Source organism: Anopheles darlingi, chromosome 3 (assembly GCF_943734745.1).
Source record: "Anopheles darlingi chromosome 3, idAnoDarlMG_H_01, whole genome shotgun sequence".
Classification (NCBI taxonomy): Eukaryota; Metazoa; Arthropoda; class Insecta; order Diptera; family Culicidae; genus Anopheles; species Anopheles darlingi.
Window position 1 is genome coordinate 65,610,998 of NC_064875.1, and position 17,470 is coordinate 65,628,467.

The 17,470-nt window shown below is 50.0% G+C and overlaps 1 protein-coding gene and 1 long non-coding RNA gene across 2 annotated transcripts in view; both read left to right on the forward strand.

Annotated features, from left to right (window-relative positions):
* The window catches only part of LOC125955334 (uncharacterized), a 62,537-nt gene extending 56,826 nt beyond the window's left edge, over nucleotides 1-5,711 (forward strand). The window contains exon 4 of the long non-coding RNA XR_007469096.1: nucleotides 5,140-5,711. This is a non-coding gene — a long non-coding RNA (uncharacterized LOC125955334). The remainder of the gene's footprint in view (nucleotides 1-5,139) is intronic.
* Nucleotides 5,712-5,762: 51 nt separating this feature from the next.
* LOC125955268 (uncharacterized) overlaps nucleotides 5,763-17,470 on the forward strand; it is a 38,539-nt gene continuing 26,831 nt past the window's right edge. The window contains exons 1-5 of the mRNA XM_049686341.1: nucleotides 5,763-6,146; nucleotides 10,308-10,444; nucleotides 15,982-16,169; nucleotides 16,259-16,755; nucleotides 16,888-17,018. Coding sequence (XP_049542298.1) covers nucleotides 5,915-6,146; nucleotides 10,308-10,444; nucleotides 15,982-16,169; nucleotides 16,259-16,755; nucleotides 16,888-17,018 — 1,185 coding nt within the window. The 5' untranslated portion in view covers nucleotides 5,763-5,914. The remainder of the gene's footprint in view (nucleotides 6,147-10,307; nucleotides 10,445-15,981; nucleotides 16,170-16,258; nucleotides 16,756-16,887; nucleotides 17,019-17,470) is intronic.

Sequence of the window (17,470 nt, forward strand, 5' to 3'; positions counted from 1 at the left end):
CATTTTAGACGAAACACAGGCACAGGGATCCCATCCCTCTTCATCATTGCCGTCGTCGTCGTCGTCATCATCATCATCGTCATCGTCGTCGTTCGTCTTCTCAGTGCGGTTCGGTTGCCAGCATTCCGACGGGGACTCGAGCGAGCGCCGTTCCATAAATTCCTATTCCTGATTTATGCTTCTCGCTCGCTCGCTTCGTGAGCGCACACGCAAGAAGCGCCGGGAAAAGTGCGAAGACGAAGGAAAACTGCTCTATTACAAACCCACAAAACCCCAGCCCCGCTAGGTTGACTCACTTGCCCTGGGCCGGGTGTGCCCGCCCGCTTCCATGTGCCAATCGCGGTGGCTCCGTGTCAATATTTGGTATTGATTTTCCATTTTCATCCGGAAATCGATTCGTTCTTTTTTCGTCCCCTCTTTTTTTCTACCGTTCCTTTGCTACTCGTTCACACTAGCACACGTGCTGATCTTCTTACGGTTGGAAACGGGATTAGGGTGCTTCCCAGTGTTGCAGACCGGCACCGGCACACCGGAAATCAAGTCCGAGTTTGACGTTTTTCTTTTTCTTTTTTTTTTGTTATGCTGACACTTTGCCAGCGTCAGCGCCCCCGTAAAGCCATATTTGATGGAGCTATCATTCATTTGGAATTATATTTTTAGCTTCGATTACTGTCTCTCTCACACATTCGATGTCTGATGTCAGAGCAGACATGAGTGTTGCTGCTGGTGCAGAAGCAAAAATTCGATTCCGAGAAAATCAAATGACTCTTAACGGAACAGGTCTCCTTCATTTCTTTCCTGCTTCGATTTTCGCTTTCATCTGCAGCATGCTAAGTGGCTGGCAGAGAAAAAAAACACAGTATAGAAAAAAAAACCGGACGTAAAGCGGCCAGCATCGTATTTACCTTCCGGCTCTTATGTGAAATGGATTTTCATTTAATTTCATTCTCAATACCGCACCGCACGCGGGGATGCAGTGGCCAAAGGTTGGGCGCATGGTTTTGTTGCTTCTAGCTTCCAGCCATGTCCTACGGCAACCCTTGTCAGGTGGCCATCGTCTGGCTCCGGAACTCCGTACCGTGCCTCTCCGAGGTCACTGCAAAAGGCAGATCTCCATTTTTCGTCCGAAAAGATGCTCCGAGATGGCACAACAGCCGTGGCGAGCGCTGAAAATCGGACCAACGGAACGGACAGACTACTATCAGGCCCCTGGTGGTGATGCAAGGAAGACGAACACTCCTCCTTTCAACTTCACAAAGGCTGCCACAAAGGGCTGACATAAAGTGAAAGGCTCTCTGGATGGATGCTGGATGTCCGTTTTGATTTGCGTACCCCACACGGCCACCAGAAGGGGGCCCCAGTACTGGCTGGAGAAAGAAACGAAACGGAAAAAAGAATGGAAGGAAAAGTTGGTCAGAATGGAACGATAAGTCAACGGTTGCTGTTCCTGCACATGACACCAACCAAGCACCATTTCCCTTATGCACACACACACACATACTATCCGGTGGGATACAGTAACAAAAACACACACACACAACGAAGAGGAACAAGACAGTTTGCGTTAACATATTTAAATTGAAAATTCTCTGTCAACTCTGAGAGGCAAAACGATGAGAACCAAGTCTGTGTCCTTGCCCCTTCGGGAAGACTGTCACTATCCATGTCGTCCTGCACACAACCGAAGCCCAATGCTCGGTAGCACCAGCACAGAAAACTACCGGGCTTCTTCTTGTCCGCTTCTCCGATGACGGCTTTTGGCCACAGCCTGGTCTGTGCTGCGAGTGTGTTCCGTGACCATTTTTAAGCCCCACATCCCTCCAACCAACGGCACTCGCCAGCAGGTCGTCGGTGACAGGACGCGCGAGTACCATTTAGGGAAGCAACGGGCAACGTGTCGTGTCGTGGCCGCCACCACCGTCACTGTTGTAATAGGATGACAGTTGTAAACATGAAAAATGACACAAACACACCCGGAGAAGGCGGGGGTTTGGCCACAGCGCACATTCCACGCCGCACGCCGTGTCTCTTCCGTCCGTCTGTCCGCCCGGGTTTCCGGTGTGTGTTTGGTGAAGCCCGCCGGCATGTGTGTGCATGTGTTGTAGCGAAGCTAGCAAAGTTCTAGCGTGTTCCGGTTTGCTCTTGGGAAGAACGAAAAAAAAAAACACAAACGAAAAAAATGTCCAAAAACCCCAACCTCAAAAAGTATAACTGGACACTTGTAATGGCAGAAAACGGGAACGGGAAGTGCTTGCTTGACGATGATGCCGGGAGCGATATGCCGGTTACCAGAATCTTCTGCTTCTTCCCTTTCTAGTCTGCGATACAACTGTTGCTCCCCCCCTGTTGTATTCCATGATCCAACTCTGATGAATACCGTCCGACTTCCCTAGCAGTCAGTCTAGCAGCCGTGGGAAAAGGAAGGCAGGTCAGAATCAGGGATTCGTCATTTGCCAGCCAAGTCCCGTACCTTGGATAAACGTACAGCCCAGTACCCAGCGCGCTAATCACCGCTATGCTAATGCTCGACCCTCAATCGACCCCACCCCTTTGGCCTTCCAGTACAACTCCAGTACTACCCGTGCGTGGTGCGAAACCGAGGGCCACCGAGGAGCACCCTTGGAAGGCGTGCTGCGTGTAATGAGGTTGAATCCTTAATTGACCAAACGCGGGCTGGTGGAGTAGCGGAGAAGCGGAGAAGCTAACTCTTGCTCTTGCTCCGCACCACAAATGGTTCTCCGGCCGTCGGCCCATTGACCATTGAAGCGTGCCCAATGGCCAACGGTATAAAGCGGACTGGCACCGGAGCCCCGCACCGGACCGGACTAACTCCGAGCGTGCTGATGGCGATGGATTTTATGGCCCTGTCGGTAGGACCGTCTCTGATGTCTCTGGTGCTTGGTGTGTGTGTGTGTGGGTGTGTGTGTGTGAATGCAGAACCCAGCGTGTAAAACATGAGCAGCGCACCAAAGCGATTTTATCACCAACGTGCGTCCACCTTGTAAGGTTTCCATCCGGGGAGCGATAGAACATGGAGAGGTGCGGCCGATGTTTCGCGCGGCCATTCCTTGCGCTGTACGCTGTCACGCACACCCTCGCTCCACCACACCTTCAACGAAAAGTGTTCCAATGACATTTGCGCACGCAATGTGCTGTGGGGAGAAAAACAAATAGAGCTCTTCGGTGTGAAAGCGGGACACTGGTACATCTAGACACACACGCACACACACACACACACCGAATGGTGGCCTTTAACGACCTTTAAAGCGTGGATAATCAGCGTTAAGGCCGGCTTTTGGTGCTGCAGGTTCGGATGCCACTATTGCCACTGCCACTTATCTGCCGGTTGCGGCGTTACCTTTACATAACAGGTTTCGTGGAAATAGATTTCCCGGCAGAACTGCCGTTTGGTTAATTGTTCTTTGGAAAGCATTCCACGCTTCTGTTGAACAGCCTAGACCCCACGCGCACACGCTCTCGCTCGGCCGTCCCATTATCTGCTTCCGAGACGAGATCATAACGAGAACAAACCGGTAGAACGGTTCTGTAATCCTCTGTCGGCCCCGCCCGAATTCCGACGGGGCAATCAACGGAAACATAATCTTTATTGGCGCTGGTACGTGATAACGATCCGGTCACGCATTCCCGATATTCCGTTCCGTCACCATTTGCCACGCCGTTTCCATAAATCATTGCGCGCGCGCGCGCGCTTGGCGTGGCATGCTGTGTTGCTTCGGATGAAAGGCATTTCGAAACGCTTGGCCAAAACAACCACCACCAGCACCAGAGCAGCGTGATGCAATCATTTCTTTGGCAAACAGTCCAAACCGCGTCTGCCGTTGAGCGTGGCTTCTCGTTGCGCGAAGTGTCCTCTGCCACGGGACACTTTGTCGATTTGCGCTTAAAGTGTCGTTCGACCGACCATGTGTGTGTGTTTGTGTGATTAAGCTAGCTGGCTTTACTTTTCTTCTTGTCCATCCGATAAAACTTCAGCCACAAGGCCACGGTGTGCGATGTTGCGTTGAGCAAACATCAACAGCAGCAGCAGCAGCAGCAGTCGCCAGCTGGCCATTGGTTGGCCCCCCGGCGGTATCGACAGCAAGAACTCGCTTTCGTTGGCCACAGAGCGAAACAAGTGTGTCGGAGTTTCATGCCGGATTGGCTTTTAAAAGCGGTTCGGCTTCGCCTCCCCCCAGCGCTGACCTGTTTCGTTCCAATTCCGGCATCCCAGGCGGCGTCCAAGGCGGTGTCCAAAAACCCATCGAACCACGGGGCCATGCTGGTCCACGATGGATCAGCCATGTGTGTCATTGTCGTCCAACAGAGTCCGTACCGACCCGTTTTGCCGTTTGCTGCTGCTCCTGCTGCTCGGCGTTCTGTTTACACACCGCAAACAGTGTCCAGTGTCGCAGCAGTGTAGTGGGCGGGGGAAGCCTTCGAGCGTTGAATTCCACAACCGGGCCACACCACAGTGCGAGGCCACACCGAAATCGATACAATTGCAATAGCAAGCGACAAACGTTTATTGAATCGGGACAAATAAGGGGCTGAGCGTTATAAATCGCTTTTCCGAGGTGCCGACCATTTGAGATGTCAATCCAGCGGCGACACCGTCGTGTCGAGTGATGTGTTGTCCATGTTTGGTTGGTTGTCTGGATAACGTTAGTGGTTGTGGTGCGATGTTTGCGAATAATGCGAATGTTCTTGAAAATATATATTAAATAAATATATTAATTAACCCTGCGTTGACACTTCTGTTAAGGTGCCACAAGAAGAATGCAATATTTACTGCTTCACTTCAAAATCTGCTATGGACCGTTGTATGAGTAACGCTTGGTTTAACCAACGGCAAATTATTTAATTAATGGTGACGTAAATGTAACCTACATTAATGATTCGAAACAGTAGATGCTTCGCACAGATACAGCCAATAAAAAAAAATCAAACATTATTGTCTAATTGTTAAAGAACTCTACATTTCCTTCACTTCAACGATTTCAACAGTCTCATATCAACGATTAATCCATTAACAGAAAGGGCACATTTCGGTGTACTAATTGCGTCCCATTTGTGACTAAATGTACTCACTTCAGTCGACTAATATTCTCTTCCCATTTCTGGCCTTCTTCCCTTTTGCAGGTCAATGATGCAGCCGCCATCCTTAGGGCAAGCATGAAGTCCTAGCGCCAACCGCCAATCGTAGATCAGCCCAACCCAGCCCAGCTGAACACCTTAAATTCCCGCTTCGTTGCACCGATCCGTGTAGATTGGCATTGAATCCCGTTGGTTGGTGCGACCAACCTGACGAACAACAACCAGAAACAGCAGCAGAAGCATCACTCAAATCGGCACCGGTATCAGGAGATGGTTTCAATCAGTCCACTCGAAGGCAACCGCACCACCAATCGCACCAACCATCGCTCATCGTAGGATCCTGGGTCCAGGGTGTCGCCCTCGCTTCGCGAGTCCAATGAAATACCGAGCTGCTGGTGTGCTGCCGGTGGCACCATGCGTGAACCTTCAGCGATTGATGCCTGGCAGCCCGGGCCCGAGCCGGGCAAGGCGCCAACATAAGACGGCCAACGGTGTCAGCAGCTCGCGGCATCATTTAGCGGAGCCAATCCATTGCCATCGCCGCCAACGCCACCGCTGCCACCACCACCACCATCCCATCAATGCCAGTCCCTTGAGGCACGCCAAATCACACGATCTTCCACCAAAGACCATCATCGCGACGACCACGACGACGACGACGACGACGGTCGCGTCATCGCTCCATAAATCGCACAGATGGCAGTACCGCCGGGGATGGACGGGAGCAACATTGCTGCTACTGCTCGGGCTGTCCGTGACCGCAGCAGAGGGTGGTACCGGTACCCATCTCAACTCAGCGCCCCTACAATCACAAGACATCATGCAAGCGGAAGAACTAGCAGCCTATCCGGCCGTACTCGCACTAGCCGGTCAATCGCAGTACTATGGCACCGGCCGAGAAGGTGGAGGCCAGCAGCAGCAGCAGCAACAACAACAACGGTGTGCCCTGACCGAGCACACCTGCACTAACGGGCGCTGCATTCCGTGGAACAAATACTGCAATAACGTTAATGACTGTGGTGACGGCAGTGACGAGCCGCGGTTTTGCACACGTAAGTTCTTGCGCTTCCACCACCGTTGCTCACAGGATCCATTGTTACCGACCGTTCCGACTCCCTTTCTAACACCTTCCCCCAAGATATGACATTTGCATCCATCAAAACATAATGTTTTGTTTCGCATTTTGCTTGTTGTGTTTTTCTTCCGTAAGTTCCGCCCCCAGTATTTCAAATGGAACACTTCCTGCTGCTATTGTTGCTGTTGTTGTTCGCCGTTTGCTGTGGCGCAGAATGATGTCGGTTCCCCCAAAACCCCACCTCACTGGTTTCTTGTGTATTCCGGGTGCTCAGTGCAACCGATTGCATGGTTTTTTTTCTGTTTCAAAAAAGTAAAACATTGTTGGAAGAATGGTGTGGTAGGGGGAAAAATGGAGAGACAAATGCGGGGTAGCTGAAGATAAAAACATGCCGGAACTAGCAGAGAGCGAGAGAGAGGAAGGGAAGGAAAAAAAAAGGTGCAGGACATTCAACTGCAATTTGTTGTGATATCTTTCCGGTTTGTGTTTCCTTCTTTTTTGTGTGTGCGCTGGATGCATTTTCATTCAATACCATTTCCTTTCTTTTGTGCCAATGCCGAGCCACCGCTCGGCGGAAATGCATCTCTTTTTTAAATTTACAAATACAATCCGACTAGACGAGTAGGGTGTGCGTGTGTCCGGAATGGTTGGTGTGTGTGTGTGTGTGTGTGTGTGTGTGTTTTGTTAAACAAGGTACGGTAACAGCGCGCGGGAAATGACAGCCGTTAAATGTTGAAGTTGAACAAGCGTTAAATAGGAAATTGAAATGTTGAGTAACAGGGGTGCATGTTGCTACATGTTGCAGTTTGCAGAACATGATCGAATTTGTTCGAAAGGAAAGAAGAGTACACCGTGTAGGATTTGTCCAAAAACGCACTTGCATTTCAATTTACATGCTTCACACATCATACCAGAGATCGGCATAAAAATGCTAAATTTATGGTTTTCCAAAATTAGTTATATCCGTATTCCTAGTTTTCCTTTGGAACCATCGACCATAAACTCCAGTTTTATCCCGCCGCGATTAAAAGTCCCTCTAATCTAACTGTCTAGGATTTTCCCAATCGTCATAATCAGCCATAGTTGCCTAAACTGATCCAGACTGGGATATTTTGTAACATTGCAAATCTATTACTCTGCACTACCGTTTGCGCCGTTTTTACACCGATTACGCACGCACTAGTGCATTCGATGCCACCACTTCTGTGATTGGCTTATTTACCGTTTTTTTACCCAAACTTCAAATACATTCAATTCCACTGACAGTTACAATTCGCATTCCCACGTACGGCAGGAATGCAGCAGTGCAACATTGCGCCCGTTGAATCAACAACAAAAAAACACATCGGCCCCGATCAACACGATGAGCCAATAGCTTTCAGTGATGACTTTTAACTCCTGGCTGCTGCATTGGATTGGTTTTTTTCCATTTTCCTTTTTTATTTCGTTTACACTACACCCTTTGCGTCACATTTCCATTAAAGCTTTTTGCACGTTTCATTCAGCCCCCACACCTCGAGCTGGACGCAATCGCGCCCATTCCTGCGATTGCGGTCCCAGTGCGGCCGTGGCAGGCCTGGCCAATATCAGCGGCAGAGGATATGAAATCGGCGGGAAAAAATCCAATAAACGAGCAGTGTAAAATCGATTTTCACCATTCGCGATGGTGGCGATGGTGGTGCTTGTGGTGTTCGTGGTGTGAGGGAGAGAGGGAGAGATAACAAAACAAAAAACCGTTCCAACAAAAAACGAACGAGCGAATGGAAGGTAAACTAAAAGAAGAAGAAGAAGTAAAAGAGTGGAAATGCAAATGCATGCATAATTTAGCTCGCTCAGAGTCGCTCGAAGTTGCAATCTGGCCGGAGCAACTTTTTCCCGGCACCCGACGTGACTGCACCAGGTGCACCTGGTGCAGGTGATGGTATACAACGAGAGTTAGGTGAATGGGGCCCATTTTCCCAGTTCTTTTTTTTTCTCCACTTTTTTTTTTGTTGCAAGAAGTTTCCCTTACCTATCGTCGGGCTAGGCGGAAACGCTTATCACGGGCACGGTTAAAAGAGTAGGCGAAGGATTGCGGTTGAGTGGCGGTGGTGGATGCCTATGGTAGCCGACAAACATAAAACCAGAAGCGCGAAAAAGGAGAAAAAAAATCATCGCGACAAAGTGGCGTCCTTTTGAGGTGGCAAAAGGGGTTGTGTGCGTGCCGCCAGTACAGGAACTTGGTGTGTACTTCACGCCCTATCACTTCTGGTTATGGCCATGCATTGTGCAGTATCGCAAACGTAACATCTAGCTCCGGTGACACAAAAAAGTAGGCAAATTTCCACCAAACCACGCCACGTCACAATAAGAACAACGGTGACTGGGATGGTGGAAATGTGCTGGCCAGTGGAAGTGGCACACATACACGTCGAAGGAAGAGGAAGCCAATCGGAAAGGATTGCCTTGTTGACGGCGATGGCACGTCGAGCGAACGTGGCGAACGAGTTACCCGCCGAATACCTTTTGGATAGATTCAAACATGATTTTTTTTTTCGGACCACCCAAATGGCTTCCATGGTAGTTGGTGTAAATATTGTAACACTCCATCTCGACCATCAAAATGTATGCCAATTTACATTGTGTATGCCTTACCTGTTTGTTCTAGGATGTAGTAGTAGAACAGGGCATCAGTCGACCAGATGGCCTTTGGTTGGTTGTTGTAAAAATTCATAGTATTGAAACTGGACGAGCTTCTGCTCACAAGCTGCAAGTATTAAGATGAAGGCATTAGTTCCAGCAGATTTTCCGGCATTCTTGATGGCCTTCTATTGCTCGGATGTCAAATAAGTAGTAACATCAACTCATGTTCCAAACAAATCCCAGTGCGGGCTGTCATAGACCAAAAGCAGATAAACTAATCCAGCAACATAATCTGGACTCGCGCAAGGACGTGGAAAAGCGCCATTTTCGCTAAGGTTGACTTCTTATAGATGACGGTTTGCAATAGTTCGCCCAGAAACCGCTTCAATAAAACTGGAAAATACCAAAAAAAGAAAGATTTAAAAACTTACAAACAGCTATACTATCGTTGAGATTGATGATGTTGAAAGTGAATTCTGAGGAGATTTTTATGATGTTTTATCCCGGCTGCGAAAGAAAGTAACACAACAAAAATATCGAAAACATACTCCGAACGAAAAAAAAACCAGTTGAAGACTTCCTTCCAGCATCTAGCACTCGATCGATCAACCGGCAACTGGTGTGCGCACCCTCAATGTGGCAATCATCTTCCTCTGCTTGCCATCACAAGCGCGAGTAATTGACTCAATTGGCTCGAAGCTGGAAGTCAACTGATGACACTCAACATAATTTATCTCAAATACTGCATTCCATTCGGTGAACCGTTCATCCTTTCCATCGATGTCCTTGCTCCCTCCTCGGGGGAAGCCACTTCCTCCGGTCAATGATCATTGAGCATTGTGCTCAGCATGCTTTCCAAGCAATCGAAATTCAATCAACTAAGCTCGCCACGGCTGTCGGAAAGGTTCACCAAACCAAACACACACACACACACACACCTACACACCAGTACCATCGTGTTACTGTACTCAAGTGCGACTAAACTGTCGAACCCGGCCCCATGGCTACTCGATGGCTGGCTGCTGAGTGAATTCGAAAACGGAATTTCCGATTTCCTTTTTGAGGGGCGCGAGCGCGCGTCCACGCGACATGACGTTCCACATGACATTTCTGCGTGACATTTCACGATTTAAGGAGTCGCTCGAGGGGGGGAATGGGAATGGGAGGACAAGTGAATCCATTATTCCCTCGCTGCGCTGCTGTCCTGTCTCGTCGGAAAGTTTGCAAATATATTCAATTGGAATTGTTTTTTTTTTTTTCGCCCAGTTCGATCGCACCAACACCTCACGCTTTCCACTAGGCACTTGGCATACTTGGTGCGGTGTCTCCTTGAAACCGAAGCACCAAATTGAACAACTTTTTCGGTCCATACCATTCCGCTTAACATTCCCCAAAGGGTCCCGGCGAGGCCAAACTTTGGCTCAACTTCATCTTAACCTGTCGCACGCTCTTTTTCTCACGTCACTATTTTTATCTTTCTCTTCCATGCCTTTTTTTCCCACCTTCCGCTCGGCAGGTTGCAACCGCACGTACTACGGCAACATTGGACTGACGTACAATCTGGAGCTGCACCGACCGAAGGAGGACCGGATACCGTACGTGTGCATCCTGACGTTCACGGCCGAAGGTGGCATCTACGGGGACATCGTACAGGTACAGCGCGAAATCGATTGTTCACCACCATTCGCTCTCTCTCTTTCTATCTCTCTTTCCCTCTTTGTGTGCCTTTTGATTTCGTTTCGTTCCATCCGGCTTCTGGCACATTCCAGCAAAACCCCTTTTGCTGCCTATTTGAGCGCGAAACTCGATGGTGGTGGTGGTGATGGAAAAGGTGTTGACAAATGCGCCAATTGGTTTCACCACCTCGCGCTCATCGGGTTATGGTCGAAGTGGAATTGAATTCCCGGGTCCTCCCGGTTGATAGGCGGCTCTGATGCTCCCCTCTCTCTCTCTTTCTCTCTCTCTATCTCTCTCTCTCTCTCTCTCTCTCTCTCTCTCTCTCTCTCCTTGTTATCCCTTTTCGCTACTCGAATGACGGATTTTGATGCGCGCTTTGCCGCGACACTCGGTGGCATTAATCAATCAAACGCAACGCGTCATCCGCAACACAACGGTGCATGGATGGGCCGCGGGCATGAGCTTGTTGCCCGCGGAGGGGGGGGGGGGGGGGGGGGGGGGAGAACAACTTTTCCCACCCCTCACCCCGCGTATGACAATGCAGTTGCTGCCGTAATTTGTCCCACGTTCCACACTCTCGCGCTCTCCGCTGAGTTTTCCGGGGGTTTTCCCACGAGTTCTCCGACCCGCCCCAGGTGTCCCCAAAGTGCGCTTTCCGCAGTAAAAGTCCTCTCATCTGCCGCATTGTACGAGTGCCGGCGAGGCTTCCGGCTGGCTGCTGGCTTTATTCACCGTCGCACTATTTGCATTGTCACACACGGCATTGGCGCATGGGAAAGTTGTTGAAAATACATCCCAACTTATAATCCCTGTATGCGCTCCTCTGCCCGTAGCCGTAGGGTGTTTGCTGTTTTGTCGGTTGTCGGTGCCACCATCGCGCGATGGCGGTTCACCAATTCAACCGCAGGAGGATCGTGTGGTGTCCCCATCGAAAACCAACCGACCGACCGACCGTCGAACGCAAATTTAATCGATTCACTGAAAGCTTTTTGATGTTTCATCAAAATTTAATTAAACTTGATCCTATGATCGTCGGCCGTCGGGTGTACGCGAGGGGCGAGGGAAGTTTGCCGTGCCACCCCGTCTCGCGGGCCGCTGCCCGTGACATTCACTCCACAGATAATTCGAATTCCACCAGCAGCAGCAGCAGTAGCAGCAGAAAATGTTCCCTTTTTTGGGTTGCCACTCGCAGCGAGCATTGAAGCAACCCGGAAACTGCTGCACCAGCACCAACGCGAGACTGATCCGCAAATGATGAACTGCACTCTCGCTTCCTCCCTCGGGATAAGGTCACCAGCGTATCGATGCGACAGATCTCGTTTGCGAAAGATGAGGAGCAACTTTTTTGTGTGTGTGTATGTGTGAGGCGACAGCGCGCTGCATGCTAGAAACTGTGAGCAATGTTTGATTAAATGATAAAACCGGTGAACGAGGAGCGAAAATGCGAGAACAAACCGATCCGTCAGCAACGAACGAGGGAATCAAGCTTTTTGCCATCCAGGAAGAGTGAAATTAATCCGTTGCGATACCATGCCATACCACGAGGTGCCCCAGGTGATGGAGACGCCTGGTACCACCCGAGGGGGAGGGGCGGTAAGCGGTAGCGAAGCAAATGTGTAATATGATGAGTTCCGGTCGAATGAATAGAGCAGCAGCAGCACCGCAACCCGAGGCTCGAGTTCAAAGAAACTTGTTTTACACGCTCCAGGGGAAGGAGACTCGGTGCATTCCATTCCCCGGGATCTCGCCATACGTTGTTGTTTGGCGGGAAGGGGTGGCCTGGTATTTGCCTTTGTTCTGTTGCCAGATTGTTTCATTACTGATACCGCCACAATGCTGTGGTGCTCGTTTAATGTAACTAGATTGGTTCTGGTGAGAACTTTTGGATACAAAAAGTGGTAAAATTAAGGGGAAACATTCATCAAACTCGATGCCGAGAGTGTTTAAAGTCGGATTCATGTTTCATCCCTCTCATCACAGCTTCGACTTTAAAATATCCACCGAGCCATCCGAAGCGTAATTGCATTCGACGTCACCGCGTCTCGCACGTGTACCAGCGCACGTCACTTTCGAACAACCGAACCTGACAACCTAATTCAACTTATCCGCTCGTGAATCACCTGCGAGCATCAGCACCACCCCACCACCATTAGATCAGGAAGAGGTTATGCGCGTTATGTGACGCCTTCTTTTCTCGCGCTTTCTCCTACCCAGCTTAAATAGGATCACCGGAACACAAGGCGTCCCCGGGTTGGTTCTGGTTGATGGGCATTAGCCGAACCGTGTGACGCTCAGTGACCGTAACGCGTGCGACAACGCCAGCCAGGAAAAGTATCGGAAAAAGTCAATTTTCCTTCCGTCGACCAGCGGTACTGGAGCCTTACAGTGGCAGAGCGAAGTAGCAGAAGACGTTAAGGGGAAGGCTAAAATAAGAAACTTTACTTCTTCCGGTTGTCCTGTTCTCCAGTTTGCCGGTTCCAAGATGGATTCCGACCATCGATAGGATCCGGTTGACAACCTCCGAAGATGTATCGCTTTCACAGGGATCGCTTTGTCTTCCGCTTTTGGGTCGATTGTGGATGTGCTGTGACCTTCAGGATGGGCAATCTTATCTAACAATAGTAGACCAAGATAGTCCCTGGGAATCCTGGGTTGACAAACCACCGAAGAGTTTGTCCATATCAACTGTCATCTTGGATGAAAAGCCTGGATGGTTTTCAAGAAGGTTCTCCTTTTTTAAGGAAGTAAGACTCATGAACCTTTTCAACGTGATCCTGAACAATCAGTGAACAAAATGAAACAGTTACGGCTATCAGTTGCCAAGATTCCCTAACCCCTGGTATCGTGAAATCAGATCAATCGAATTCGAATTCCAGAACGGCTCTTATTGCAGTGCCAGATAGACCAGATGTCCCAGACCTTGTGGTCAAAAGCATTCCACGGCCAGCCCGGTGTTTGCTGTCACAGAGCATTCGCGCCATGGCCGCTTTAATACGATTAATTTCTTATTGCCCTGCGAGCTCTTGGGCCGGCTTGGTACCGTGCCCAGTCTCGGCCGGCCGTCCTTAAATAGCTTTATCGATGCGATTCCCAGCGAGGACGAAAGGGATTAGATCGATTTATCGGTTACCGCGCACCGGGCACCGGAACCGGATGGTATCTGGGTCGCCCGTCCGGTACGTGCTATTTGCGCTGACAGTCGAAAAGATGCCATAAAATACGTTGACTTCAATGCTTGGGACCCCACCCCCCCCCCCCTCGCTTGGCGCTGTCATGTATCGTCGTGTAGTCACCGCACTAACCGGCACGAAAGAAATGCGGCGAGTGCCAAAGCCGGAGCGGAGCGGAGCAGAACTATGAAATGAACGTAAAGCGCAACCCATTCAGGAGGCTAATTTATGGGCATGTCGCACGAAGCCCAACCAAACTAATAACGTCTACGCGTCTCGCCGCTCGCCGTGGCGTGAGAGAAAGAGAAAGAAGGTGTACGACGTGTACGGTGGACGGCGACGCAACAATAAAAGAGTCCGGCTCGATATCCGGTTATTGGAATCACAGGGCTCCAAAAGGTTTTATTGTTGTTCTTATTGTTGTTGGTGTTGTTGTGGCGGTGGTGCCTTGGTCTGTGTGACTTTTCCGCTGTGACCGTGCGTGCGCTCAAACCGATTACTCGCTTCTCGGCGTTGGCCATATCGTCCCGACCGGCCGGCCGGCCGCTTGGGTTCGGTTATTGGTTTATTTAAGCAAGGCTTCACGAGACTATTGTATGCTGTGGCATAATTCCACGCACGCATAACGTTCGCGGTACGATGACATTCGACGGTCAGCGATCCGTTGATTTGTTGGCACTAATCGAATGCCGAATGGTTTTATGATGGTTTTGTTGTGCCAGCTCAACAATCAGTGAAGCCATTATTTCAAAATCGTTCGCTTAGCGTGATCGAGTGGAACATAACGATCCGGCTGCCCTAACGGCGTCGAGCACCACCAAGAATCAATTTAATGAAAATAGCGATCTAACGAGGACTCTTCACTCTTCAACTCAAGTGTTTACAATGTAGCATAATTGAACATTCCTATGCAAGGGGAGGTTTTAATAACAGAGCTCAAGATGAATCGATGGTTGGAATGTTTCTGTTCATATAAAAGTGATAACTGTCTTAAAATAGAAGAATGGCTTTATAAACTTACAAAGCACTTCTTATAAGCTTCAAAAAGAATAATTTTGTTTTGCTGAGTTCCCAATTTGGTATTAATTCTAATCCTTTCTGAGCAAAGCTGTTAACACATGTTATTGTATGTGTTCTCACAGGCAGCTGTCACAGCAATATTGATCCGCCTGCTAATTCCTAATGCTGCTAAGAATCGTTTAGAGCATTATCCCACAATAATCATCATGCATCCAGCAATCATCCTCCCCCCCCCCCCCACCTTTCACCGATCAACGGCCCTAACATTGTGTGGCACTTCGATGAATAACAGTAATCATGTTCATAATCAAGCCCGCGTTTCCACCCAGCATAATCCACTGGCGTGTGGTGCGCCCCAAGGTGCGCCACTTCATCCGTGCTGCGTGCTGTGCTACTCCGATAAATCGCTGCAATAATATGCAGCGATGGAAATGGGGGTAAAAATTATTAGCCATCACATATAGTGCCGATAATGAACCGTGTGATCCCCGTGTAGCCCACCTTCGTGTGTGTATGTGTCTGCCCGGCATGGAGGTCGTAATTAAACTTCACCGAAACGCGGCTATTCTAAACTAATTTACCGCAAACCACACACACACAACCGATGCCGATGGTGTGCTACGGAGCAGGTTGCATTATTTGGACTGACCCGTTCCTCGAGCAGAACAACACGCTCGCACCTGATCACAATCACCCAGTAGCCCGGATCTCGCACACTAATCCACTCTAACATCATCAGCCACAACACCGGCGATGTTGTTGCAGCATGCACCATACTAGAAATACTGCACCAGGTATGTGTGTCTGTGATTATAGGGTGTGTGTGTGTGTGGTGCAATTTTAGTTAATGACCGATTATAGAATGCAACGTGCTCAAAACGTAGCAAGCCGTTCGTGCCACAACCGTCGCAAAGAGGTTAGGCGCGCGAATAATCTTTAAATGCAAACCATCGCCCGCCATAACACCAATGCAGGCGACACGAACACGAAGGCGTTGTTGGTCCGCACACGTGATCGTTTTGCACGCAATGCTATGTAAACAATTCGGTCCTAATTTAAACACCATCACCGTCGTGCTCATTCATCAACACTTGAAACCGTTCTTTAACGATGGGTTCGCTGAACATCACACATATCACTCACTAGGTATCGATCACAAAGGATAGTGATGCTACCTACTACGATCTCGCCGTCAACGCTACGCTGTCACATCTGTCAATCAACGCGTTTCTAGGTTATGGTTCTAGCAGCAATTACAAATTTCACTGATCCGCCCAATAAACATCGTTTATCGTTTTGTTTCTCGATTCCCCCCCTTTTCAGGTGACGCTCGATAGCTTCACGCTCGGACGCTTTGTCTCGTACACAGAAAATGGTTGCCCCGACGGTTACCTGCAGGTGGCGGAAGCGAAACGTGCCAACGTGGGCGGCATGTGGTGCGGGACCACCTGGGGACCGGCGATCTTCTACAGCGATACCAACTCGCTCGTCATGACGATAAAGCTCTTCAAGTAAGTGTCTCCCACCCCCGGAGGCGCAGCTTCGCTGTCACTGGCTGGTGGCTCATGAATTGCTTCTCCTCTCTCTCTCGCCTCGACAGACTGTCACGTGATCAGAGCGGCTACAACTTTGACTTCCGGATACAGTACAAAATGCTGTCGCGAGCTAGCGCGGTCGTACGGTACGGTGGCCTCCGCCACAGCTACATCCCCCCGTGGACGAACGTCACGTACATTCCGCACTATCCGCTGATCGAGGACTTTACCAACTCGACCGCTCACTCCGAGCATCAAACGTACGCCGAGGGTACCGGTGGACAACAGGGACGCAACCGAATGGCGCTACAGCTGGGCCACCATGCCAGTGAGGGGCTACCAGGATACGCCGGAGTCTACGACAACGTGACACGGTATGGGACATTACCGTACGGAACGCTTCCCACCAGCAGCAGCACCACTAACAACCGCGGTGGACACTCACCGCCTGTCAGCTGGAATGGTAGAACAGGACCGAATGGGTCCCTCGACTGGACAGGTAACACCCCGGGAGCCAGCTCACCGCGAGCTCTCAACTACACCGAACCGCTCTACTATCTAGGTAAGATTGTTTAGCATCCTACGACGTCAAAAGGTCCTAAGGTCCTAGATCGCCTTCGTCCTCTAACGTCTTCTATTCTCATCTCCACAACGACCAACGATGATGGCGACATCACCACTACCACCACCACAGGGGACCTCATGCAGGGCACGTTCTGTTCGCGCATTTTCACCAACTGCGACAAGAAGGTGTGCCGCCTACAGTCGCCCAACTTCCCCGGTATCTACCCGCGCAACCTGACGTGTTACTTCGCCGTTAGACAGGTAAGAAGCCGATCCCGGGGAACCGTTCCAAGAACCAAACGCTGTAGTCCTTCGCGAATGTTAATTGATTGCGGCGCAGGCGGGCAGACGGGCGTGGGCTGACACCACAGTCTCCAGATTCGTGGAAGATGTAATTGAAATCCCCATTAATTTGTTCCACTTTTTGAAAACAAAAATAATTGGAAGATAAACCGTCGACCGTCGTTGGTCGCGCTGGTCGCTTGCATCTTCTTGTGGCATCTGCGGTATCGCCATTCGCCAACTCGAAGCGCAAAATTCCACATAAAAAGTGCCCGCGGGGAGTGCCTCTGCGCCGGACTCTGCACCACAGTGGGTGGGCAGTACGCAGAACTTGAAAGGAATAGATACTAATCTTTCGGCCCCTTACCGGGCCTGTCGGTGAAGCTGCGCTGGATTAGAGACAAATTCACAAAGAATCATAAGCAGCGCTG